We start from the raw sequence: 12,187 nt of genomic DNA on the forward strand, positions 1-12,187 counted from the left end.
GTGCTTCCGTCATATACCGCTTCCTAAGTTCTGGAACACGAGTCCAATGGATCTGGCCATAGGAACCCCAAGAACTAGACAACACCAGTCTTGGAGTACATCAGAACTCCCTTTATTTTGAGATCTCACAGACCTTTATACAGCAGGGATGACTCAAAGCTAACCTAATTAACATGACCTAATTTACTACAAAATGTACCCAGACCAGATGACAGTCTTGTGGGCACCGAGCTTCACACATTAATACAATTAACAATACAAACAACAATCTCCCCCCTCCTCAGCCTAGACCATTCGTCTATTAGCCAGGGCTGGTGGCTAATGTGATCAGCTCTCTCAATTAACATAAACACATGTTGATAACACCAGCATCTCCTCACAGGATGTGTCCCAACAGAATGAATCAGTCTTATCAGCAGGGGGCTGCTGGAGGAATCCCCCCTCCCTCTTCAGGGACACAAATATACAGTAAGGAGTCCCCATACAATATATACATGACTGAGTCCGATTAATACAGTTCAGACTGGATTTCTCATTCACCTCAAATGCTAGGGCCCATAATCGGTGGGCAACAGGCTTGCACACAGTCCTCTCCAACAGCCTCCGCTCTGGCCATGCCCGTGACAGGGACCTTAGAGTGTAAGCTCCTTGAGGGTAGGGACTGATGTGAATGTACAATGTATATGTAAAAGCGCTGCGTAAATTGACGGCGCTATATAAATACCTGAAATAAATAAATAAATATCGTTGCTTACTTTGGATATCAAGATATTGGCCCGAGTGTTAGCAAATCGACTGGCAAAGGTTATATCTGGAATGGTGCATACTGACCAATCTGGCTTTATCCCTGCACGATCTACAGCGTTAAACATTGGGAGGCTCTTCCTTAATATTCAGGTCCCAGTTCAGAACCCGGGAATTAGGTTTATCTTCTCCCTCGACGCGTGGAGTGGAAGTATCTGTGGGCAGTTTCGGGCATATTTCGATTGGGAGAGGGGTTTATTTCCTGGATAAAACTCTTATGCTCCAACAGCAAGAATACGCATTAACAACTCATTGTTGGAGACTTTCTCACTATTCCGGGGCACTAGGCAGGGGTGCCCATTGTCACCCTTGCTTTTTGCCCTGGCATTAGAGCCTTTAGCGCCTAGAATAAGGTCATCACCGGATATCGTAGGTTTCCGGTGGGGACAGTGGGAAGACAAACTATCACTCTACGTAGACGATGCACTATTGCATCTGAGTGACACTGAGGGTTCTCTAACAGCAGTGATGCAGCTTATAGAACCATTTGGAGAATACTCAGGTTTTGCCATTAGTTGGCACAAATTGGTTCTTCTGCCACTAGACACACTACACTCGGCTTTGCCCAACTGTGTGTTCTGGATACAAGTGGTCAAATCATTTAGATATCTGGGGATCGAGGTGACACAGGACCCTACGGACTATATTACTCTGAACCTCAAGCCATTACCACAGAAATTCAAACAAAAATGTGGGGCCTAGTGTAAATCGCCATTGACGGTAACGGGACGAGTCAATCTAACCAAGATGATATGGACCCCTCAACTGTTGTATATACTTCATAATGCCCCTGTTTGGATTCCACAATACTGGTTCAAACGTATAGACTCCCAATTTAGAGCCTTAATTTGGAAAAACAAGGTACCCCTTATTAAGCTAACTACCCTGCAATACAATAAAGATCAGGGGGAATGGCTGTTCCCCATGCTCCGACATATTTCTTGCTGCACAGATGCAACACTTTACAGGTTGGGACTCATCATGTGAATCGGATCCCGCTAGAGGTTTGGTAACCAATTCAAACACAACATACTCTGCTCTATCTCACATGGAGATGGGTTTCCCTAATATTCTGTCCTACTGTCCCACAGCCCAACTACTAAAATAGCTATGGGAAAACATTAAACAAAGACTAGGAATAAACAGCTTCTGTCTAGTACTCCTATATGAGAAAACAGATTCTTTGTAAAGATAGCCAAGCTTAGTGGCTACACATGGTGGGAAGCAGCAGGAATCAAATATTTGTATCACATTTTTGAAGATTCTGGCCTGAAATCGTACGCCCAATTAAAAGAGGAATTTCCATTAATGGGGAATTTTTATTATCAGTGTAGCACCCTCTACCATAGGTAGGTGCTAGAGTGAGGATTTTGTAAGGGAAACTGTCAGTGCAGGTAAATTTGGGCAGGCCTATGCTTCGGGCTAGGCCTGCTTGTTTTGATCTGGGGGCAGGGAGTGGTTAGTGTAGCAGTGGGTGGTCTCCCCTGCTTCCAGGAAGAATGATCTGGAAGAGGGGCGGGGCCTGGGACTGGAGTGGCAGGCAGCTCATGTGAGGAGCTCTGACCAATCCCCAATTGGAATTGGCAGGGGGCAGGCCTCCCATATAAGCTGGGATGACAGCCCACTGGGGGAGTTGTTTGTCGGCTGGGAGAATGGAGTACTAGGCAGCAGCAGGGGCCCCATCTGGGTGGGGGTGCAAGGCCTAGCGGAGGAGAGCTGGGAGGGAGCTTCATCTTTACAGGGTCATGGATGAAGTGTCCTGGAACAGAGGGGCTGGAGAAGCTGCCAGAATGTATGTCCAGTTAAAGTTCTCCATCATGGACTTGGGGCAGAAGAAGGTCAGTGAATGGACCACAGTGGAGTTCTGGGTGTGAGGCCAGAGGAGAGACTGTGGGGAGAGTGTCAAATCGCTGAGGCCTGAGGGCGCAGGATTTGCTAGCCGGACTAGCTGGGAGCAGTAGTCCACCAATCAGCACATGTTACTAAATGACTAGGCTGCCGGGGAGAGGTACTGCAGACCTCTGGCCTAGTAACAGTGTAACCAATTCTAGCCAGCAACTGAGACTGTTCAGAGTGGTCTCTTTCGTCAAAAGAGGATGATATGACAGGAAGAGTAATGATCTACAGTGGAAGTTTGTGCAGGAGGGAGAAAGTCCTGGGAGCAACAGTCTGCAGGAGATATGCAGAGGAGGAGAAATAGTCTACATGGTGTTATGTAGGGGAAGCGCCTGTAGATATTAGGTGTACATCAGTACTTCATGGCTCAACCTTTCGTTCTAATTCTTAAATATGATGGCAAAGCAATCCCATATTTCCTTTCCCCAACCAAGTTATATCCCCCAATAAACAAAACAAAACAACGCAAATGACTGTTCATTGTCTCAGAAGTGATAGATGGAGGTCTCGCAGCAGGGTGACATGGTGGATGTTAGTTACTAGTAGCAACACAAGGCTACATCAGTATATGCAGTTATTCCATGCTGTATGATGTCAGAGTAACCATTCGACTCTGTGTTTGATGAGATCTTCTTTTTTGGAATCTATCTATATGGAGGAGGAAAAAAAGGGTATTATTTCTAGGACCTATACACAATTATAAACTCATATACAAGCCCCTGATATTCTGCCTTGTAGGGAAAAGTGAGAAAGAGATATCGGCCCTATAGATAGAAAAAAATGGGAGCAAATACTTGAAGCTGGCCCTCTAGTGTCAGTGTCAGCAGCCCAAAAACGATCGCACTTGTTTATCTTACATAGAGTCTAAAGAACTCCAATACAGTTACACGAATGGGGTAATAGAGATTCACCCATCTGCCCTAAGTGTCAATCCCACCCAGGTGACCTTGTTCACATGTTGTGGCGATGCCCCAAACTTGTCCGCTATTGGAGTAGAGTAGTCATGATCATCAACACTGTATACCAGGTTCAACTGTCACTGGATCCCTTGTCATGTTTATTAGGTAGCCTAGATGAGGAACTATATACACCTCCAGTTTATATTGCTTTTCTTAGATTACTTTACCTGGCTAGGAAACTTATAGCGAGATACTCCCTGTCTACCCATACTCCGACAGACAAACAATGGATCCAAACAGTTAATAACATTCTTATATGTGAAAAACACACCTATTGCCATAGGAAATCTCCCAAAAAGTTAGAAAAAATTTGGCAGTGCTGGCTGAGTACACTATAAGTCGCTCCTCCACAATTTTTCCTCAAAAGACTACTGCAAGGTTAACCGTCCTGGAAATTAGGCATTACAAGTTAACATTGAGGGAACCATCTGATGCATTCCCTATACAATATTGATGAAGCAGCCATTTTCTTTGTAATGTGTATGTGGGGGACATAAAGCGCTACATTTGAAGCAAATATAGTTATTGTTTCTTAGTGCTCTTTTATAATTGTTTGCATAATGCAACAGAATAGACTATATGCTTGAGTTAAGTCAATGTGAATACATACAAACCTTACAAACTGAATCTACTGCTTGTATAGACTGTTTTTGAATCTTTATAGTGGAATTGGCTGTTGCTTTTATTCTAATAAAAGTTATTTGATTTAAAAAAAAAGATCTTTCTCTACATCGCTGCTAGACTTTATCATTTTGACTGCAACTATTCACTGCAGCTGTCCCCAGCCTGGCTTTTACAGTGCCATGTCCGGGCCCTGTTGACTAGAGAGTGTGAGGATAGCCTGGACCTGACATTCAGGGACTGGATTTCATGTAAAGTACTTTAAAGACTCTGTTCCAAAAAATAGCTGTGAAGCACTTCCCAGATCCAGAGCCACTAGCATTGCCTTAATGCTTATCCTGATTTTGGAGACTCACTTTTTGTGTAGGCTGGTTGGTCTGAGCACCAGAGACTACCCCATTTAGATAGGTCACTCTCTAGGAAGCATCTTCCTGGTGCCACTCCTGCTTGCAATGAGACGTGTAGAACTTCAATCTTCAATTTGTTCCTGCTGCCCACCTACCGTGACTTTAGTCACCTCCAGCCATCTAAATCTCAGCTGCTACCAGCTGTCCAGGCTTTATGAGTTCCTATGGCCTTGCCTCTTACCCTGAGCATTACGCTGTCTTACTGCCATGCCACCAGACATGGGATAGCAGCGCCTTATTATGTGCTTCCAGCTTACACTCAAACAATGATGTTGAGGCTGCTTGTAGTGTGTCTACTGATTAGGGGTGCAACGGATCGTTGCCGATCCGTGATCCGTACGGATCACCCTCCGCGGATTGGCACACCCGCGATCCGCGGAGCACTTTTCGGCCTCAGCCATAGGAAAGGCCGCGGCTTCGGCCTAGCTCCGGAGCCGGCGGCCATCTTAGTACACCCGGAAGCGGCCGCTGTCTCGACAGGAAGTGACGTTTCGGCGCCGCCATCTTGCTACACCCCACACTCCTGCACAGTACAATAATGATAGAGTGAGAAGGGGGCAAGCGGACATCTTGTTACACCCACCGGAGTTTTAGATTTAAAAGCCATTTTCAACACAAAACTGAGCTTATATGCACAAATACTGTATTTATGCATATAAGCTCGGTTTTGTGTTGAAAATAGCTTTTAAATCTAAAACTCTGGTGGTTGTAACAAGATTTGTGTGGTTTTTTTTTTTTTGGTTTTTTTTTTTGGTTTTTTTTGCTGATCCGAAAATTATCCGATCCGTGACTCTGATCCGAGGATCGATCCGATCCGTGAGATTTTTGATCCGTTGCACCCCTACTACTGATTCTGTCAATGTCTACATCCTGGAATCATGTGTATTTTAGCACTGGAGTCCTTACTAACTTCATCAGGTGTGGCCAGTTTCTCTGCTCTTATGGTAGAGTTTTTTTTACTACAGTCATTCAAAACTTTATGGCCAAAATCAGCCAGTTATTTGTTAATTCTTACAAGAGGCCACAACCATGCTCCCATGCCTTCTTGCATAGATTATATATCTAATTTACCCATGCCTTTGGTAACTTCTGAACCATGGAACCCAAAGATTCTGTCTTATTCCCAGTTGTTCCAGTCTTTGTCTCATGAGCTTGCCCCTGAAGGTAGCAGTCTATTGCTATTACTAACAAATTAAAAGATTTTGAAGACTCTGAAGCTCAAGGATTCGCCTGTTACTTTTACTTGTGCTTTTTCTAGTCTTGGGTCCTTTAAAGCTCCTAAGGATACAAAGACTTTCTCATTGCACCTACCTCTCTATCTGTACAGAGATTGGAAACACCCTCAGAAGCTGTTGCTTTCATCGAGTACTTACTGACTGTCACTACCCACTGTGGATCCAGCAGTGTCCCACCTTAACAAGGTGCTTGCTATTCGGGTAAAAGATGCACATATTTGTAAGGACCAAAACAAATAAATGTTTGGAAGCCCTCTCTGGAATTCAGTTATTGCTGGCAGGCCCTGCTCTTCATCCGATCCTGACATTGACTTTGCTTTGTCAGACTATGGCTGACTAGTCAAAATCCTGATAAACAATACAGCAACATTATAAAATTTTAACTCTATAAAAGATGTAGCGCATAAAAAATCAACAAATGGTGATAAAACGTAGTCACAAACACCCCAAATCTATAGACCGGGTGTAGTGAATACCACAGAAATTAGTGTAAAGTCCATGTATCGTAAAAAAGTGAAAATCTCCAAGTGAATGTGCACATGAAAAAAGTCACTGGCAATGGGAATGTTCCAAATATGGACAAGCGACTGGGTTAGTCAGTACATGGAAACGGCTTCAACCAACAACAGCATCCAATCAGAGAGTGGTAGGCATAAACTCTTACCAGATCCTGTGGACTCCCCTGTCTTATGACATGGAGTCATACAGACATTGTGCCACTCAGGGCATGTGGACCGATATCCAGACCATCAGGGCACTCAGGGCATGTGGACCGATATCCATACCGTCAGGGCTCACAGATGCCAATTTCTCAGGTACTCACAGAGTCGTCAGATGGATCTTCACACTGGATGTGGACAGAATTCAGCCAGGCTAGGATATGTTGCTAGTAGCGAAGGTGGGGCATTTACTTTGTGACAAAGTACCCCTTGCCAGTGACTTTTTTCATGTGCACATTCACTTGGAGATTTTCACTTTTTTATGATACATGGACTTTACACTAATTTCTGTGGTATTCACTACACCCGGTCTATAGATTTGGGGTGTTTGTGTTGATTTTTTTATGCGCTACATTTTTTATAAAGTTTATATTGTTGTTTGTCACATTGTATGTAGCTGCTTTTCTCATCGGTTAGCGCAGTGTTTCTTTGCTATTTTCACATTATAACATTTTATAATGGTTTAATTGCACAGGCACGGAAATTCACATGACTGGGTAACCTCTGAGTCAGAGTCTCAGTCCAGGAGGTAGATGCTGGCTCTGGATTAACGAGAATAATACTAACCTTCCAGAGAGAAAAGTAGATGAAGGCTTCGTCAGAAAAAGTAATAAATACTTGTGTTACACCTACATATTATTTAGCATGCACACAATTAAAATGGAAATACATATCTGTGTCTACTTTGTTTTAGTGTAATGCTAACTGATGAAATGTTGTGGAGATCATCTTGTATGATTGTGTAAGTGTGTAGACTTCATATCTATTCTGTTGCTTTCATTGGTACCCATTTGCTGTAGGACTACAGCCACAAAGCCACCCTTCTGCCCGATGGCCATATTAGAGATCGTTCTGGGGAAATCCACCAAGATGTAGCTTCCTGGATAAAGGCTCTTCTAGGAAATAACATTTCAGTAACTTGGAAATATGTGGAAAATAAGGTAGGTATAAAAAATGGTTATCAGTAAACATTTTATTGTAGTAAGTATTGTAGTAGGAAATTAATAAGCATGTAATAAGTATGTAATATGTTTTAATACAAATCGAAAACATACACTACTGTAGAATTTACACTTGGTCAGTGCTTTCATAAGTGCAGAACTCTAAAACTAGCCATACATGTGTAGATTTCTCTTGTTCAGCCCCATGGATTGAACAGTAGAAATCAGTCTACCCCCCAATCCATGTTAAGCAGCATGGATAGAGGAAAATCTTCCCTGCCTGTTATTGTATTCAGACAGCCACAGCACCAGTGTCTGTCTGAACGCCTAAAGATTGAATACATCTTATTCTTCAGTTTACTTTTGCGAAGCCAGGTGGTGCTGACAGGACAACCCAGGGCTCAAATTTTGGCCGATTTAGCAGGAACTGGATGAAATTTGAGCCAGATTAGACATGTTTAGGGCTTGAACATTAATTTATTTCAATGGCCAGAATAAATATTATTTAGCGTAATTCATGAAATTAATTAGCGTCCAAGCACTTCACTTGCCTAAATGCGTTATACAAGTTTACAAGTGTCAAACATTTTTTCTGTCAAAACTCTGCTGCCAGGAAGAGAGGAGTCTAGGAGAGTTAGCAAAACATCCTTGTGCACGAGGCCTAACATCTGGTGATAGACTGCCTCATGGTTACCTTATTATAAAGTGCCTAGCCCTGAGAAAATATGTTCACTTTTAGACCCCTTTCACACTGAGGGTGTTTTGCAGGCGCTATAGCGTTAAAAATAGCGCCTGTAATCCGCCCTCAAACAGCTGCAGCATTGTCTCCAGTGTGAAAGCCCGAGGGCTTTCACACCGGAGCGCTGCGCTGGCAGGACAGGCAAAAAAGTCCTGCCAGCAGCTTCTTTGGATCGGTGAAGGAGCGGTGTGTTTACCGCTCCTCCACCGTTGCTCCCCACTGAAATCAATGGGGCAGCGCTGGTATACCGCCGGCAAAACGCCGCTATTGCAGCACATTGCGGGCGGTTTTAACCCTTTCTCGGCCGCTAGTGGGGGGTAAAAGCGCCGAAATGCGCCACTAATCCGACGGTAAAACGCAGCCAAAAATAGCGCGTTTTACCGCCGACACTATGGGCGGCCCGGTGTGAAAGGGCTCTTAGAGAGTATGTACACTCCAGTGACATATTCCTTACTTGAATGTAAACATGCTCTTTTATACTAAATGTTAGATGTGCCTCCTGTTGTCTCTCTCTCTCTCTCACTCTCGCTCTCTTTCTTGAGAGAGAGAGAGAGAGAGAAAGAAAAAGAGAGAGAATCAATTTTAGATATATCATTAAATTTGCATGGGTTCCAGCTTTCTCACACACTCATATTATATGGGCAGGTTAATCAGGGTCTTTCCAAATTGAACACTAAAGAAGTAGCAGGCTCATTGAGGAATTGTGACATGCATTAACTTCAGCTAAAAACTTTGGAATAGAATGGTACTATGTACTCTGTAAAAGCACTTACTAATATGTTGACACTTTATAAGTAAAGGAAATGATAATAGACGTAGTAGCCTACTACGAACATGCATAAATGAAGGGATAAAAATGCATACCACAGTTTGGGAATTACCATACTAGATCATTTCAGTTTTGAAAATATTTATTTGCATTGTATTCTGGAGTACAGTACTACACATACCACATATACACTGTGCAAAAAATGTAAGCAGGTGTGAAAATAAAACTGTATAATAACCACTTCAGCCCCGGAAGATTAGGCTGCTCAATGACCAGAGCACTTTTTACAATTGGGCACTGCGCTGCTTTAACTGGTAATTGCGCTGTATGGCAGGCGCAGCACTATGAAGTGCCTTATGCGCTGTGGCATTAGAATTTTAATCTCTGACCTTTTAGTCCAAACAAGACTATCTCTTACTTTATAATTCCTCTAGCACCGTTTTATGGAAGCAGTAGGTTTAAACAGCACACCAAACCTCTATGATATCTTCTTTATTAACTTCAGCTTTTATTCATATATAACACTGACAATTTAGCAGCAGGCAGTGCATGTACAAACATGTGCTGAATAAAGTATAACAAAATGGCGGTTCAACTGTTTGATCCTGTCATTCTACATAAAATGGTAGATGTATTTCTCTCTTCAGTATCTGTACTTTCACTTTAAAATACCTTAGACACTTTATGATCTCTCTGAGAGGTATATCTGAAGCTTAAGAAATAGTTTTACTTGTCTGATATTGCAATTTGCAGTTTGCACGCTTGTTTGAAGGTTTGCGATGATGTTTGAATGTTTGTTTGCTTGTTTGAACGTTTGTTTAGACATTTGTTTGAACGTTTGTTTGGTGGAACTATAAGTGAACACATAACTAGTTCAGTATACAGTTCTAATCACATTATTTAACAATAATAACATATATAACTGTATTAAATACCTATTTTGGCCACTTGCTTCCATAAAACTGAACTCTGGCTGGATCTGCAATCTGTTCAGGTCCACTCTCTCTGATGTAGTGAGATCTAGCAATGTGCTGGGTAATTTCCAGACAAAATAATAGTAAGGCTGGCTGTGATTGGCCAAGACTCTTGCTCAGTGTGAGATTGGCTGTGACTGGCCAAAACTCCTGAGAGTCACAAAGGCTTAACTCTATGCTTTCTGGCTTCAATTCTGTTGTATAGAATTGAATACAAAGAGCTGCGCTTAGAACAGTAATGTAGGTGTGCTGCCTCCCTTAAAAGAGCTTCCCTAGGGATTCTCTACTAACTAGAATTATATTAACAAGGGTTGTGGCGCTTCCTATGGGGTAATAGATGGGAGGGGTGGTTACCCAGATGGTTTCCCTCAATAGATCCCAATAGAGGTACCTGGTACCTACCAGGGAAAAAACTTAGTTACCGTAAGGGTATATATGTCTGTGCCTACACACATACACATATATATCCACATGCACCCGTGTGTATCAGCAGATATAAATAAATAAATAGATAGGTAATGTCTTCAAGGGGTCTGGCCTGAGGCCTCGAATACAGAATTCACAGTGGTAATCACCAAGAAAGACACGAACACAGAGCCCCTCAAACACCTGGGTACAATATACCCACAAGAAATAGATACTCCCCATTAAGGGAAAATGCGAGGGCCCAATACAGAAACAACTATGAAGAAACCCCAGGATCACAATATAGAAGAAATAGAGGACCCCATAGGGATTTTCCCAGGCGTTGGGGGAGAGACAAACCACCAGGGAGATGGAGGGCAAGGCCCCCCTACAGGAACCCCGATTGGAGAGGACCATATATGGGGCAAGGAGACCCCCGAGAAGACCAAGACAGAATGAGGGAAGTGAACCAAACATACAGGGAACAGGAGCACTTCAGGAGGTACGGAGGACACGGGATGGAACCCGAAGAAAGAAGAAGACGACCAGAGGAAACAGAGGAGGGAAGAAGAAAGCGAAGACGAGAATATTAGGGAAGGGTATTTTTAACCTTAGTGATGTCCAATTTTCTGAAGATGAGATGAAAATTCTTGATTTAGGACTCAAATTTGCCCCTGTAAAACATCTGGATAAATTCGAAACATATATTGATCTGAAAAAGTTTATGAGGAAGCTCAACCTTAAAAAACATTTCCTAACAAAAACTGATACAAGAATTAGGAGAGAAGCAATATACGAGCAAACAAGGTTGAAAAACAACTCCATCTTTAACCCTAAAACATCTGGGAACCAATGCATGGAAGCATTCCAAAAAATGGTGGAAGACGACCTGAGGAAGCTAGAAAAACGGAACAATCACAAAACAAGAAATGTCTGGAAAACAATAAAGTCCTTGAGTAAAAGAAAGGAGGTGGTCATAAGACCCGCAGATAAAGGGGGAGGGCTAGTAATACTAAATAAGAAAGATTATGAAGAGGAGATGGGGAACCTGCTTCAGGTAGAAAACACCTATAACAAACTTAGGAAGAACCCTAAACGTACGTATGAAAAGAAACTGAGAGCTTATGTAAACAAAGGAAAACAGATTGGGATCCTAAACACTAAAGAAGCAGAATATTTGGTTTCAAGTTCCACGAAAACTCCGGTGATTTATTATACACCTAAAATTCACAAACGATTACATAAACCACCTGGAAGACCTATAATTAGTGGTATTAATTCAGTGTTTTCCAGGTTGGGAGAGTATCTAGACGTATTCCTCAAACCACTTGTTAAGAAGGGAAAATCTTATCTACGTGATAGTGCCCAACTTTTAGAAGAACTACAGCAAATAGATGGGACACAAAATTACTTGCTAGCCACTATTGACGTGAATTCGTTATACACTAGCATTGCACAACAGGATGGCTTGTTGGGTGTGGAAAAAGCTCTCCATGAGCTTACCAGCATGAGGCAAGAACAGATAGACTTCATACTTGAAGGCCTGGAGTTAGCGATGTCCTGTAATTATTTTTGGTATGACCAAAACTATTACGTCCAAACCAAGGGAGTCGCTATGGGCGCAAGGTACGCACCTAGTGTGGCCAACTTACTCATGAACATGTGGGAAGAGGAATACATCTACGCTAGGGATATACCACAAGTGAAACTGTACCGGA

The 12,187-nt window shown here is 42.6% G+C and overlaps 1 protein-coding gene across 1 annotated transcript in view; it reads left to right on the plus strand.

Moving 5' to 3' along the window:
* ANKRD31 (ankyrin repeat domain 31) overlaps positions 1 to 12,187 on the plus strand; it is a 105,965-nt gene that overhangs the window by 33,899 nt on the left and 59,879 nt on the right. The window contains exon 3 of the mRNA XM_073633546.1: positions 7,442 to 7,582. Within this exon, the coding sequence (XP_073489647.1) occupies positions 7,442 to 7,582 (141 nt within the window). The remainder of the gene's footprint in view (positions 1 to 7,441; positions 7,583 to 12,187) is intronic.

The sequence above is a fragment of the Aquarana catesbeiana genome, linkage group LG01, assembly GCF_042186555.1.
Source record: "Aquarana catesbeiana isolate 2022-GZ linkage group LG01, ASM4218655v1, whole genome shotgun sequence".
Taxonomy (NCBI): domain Eukaryota; kingdom Metazoa; phylum Chordata; class Amphibia; order Anura; family Ranidae; genus Aquarana; species Aquarana catesbeiana.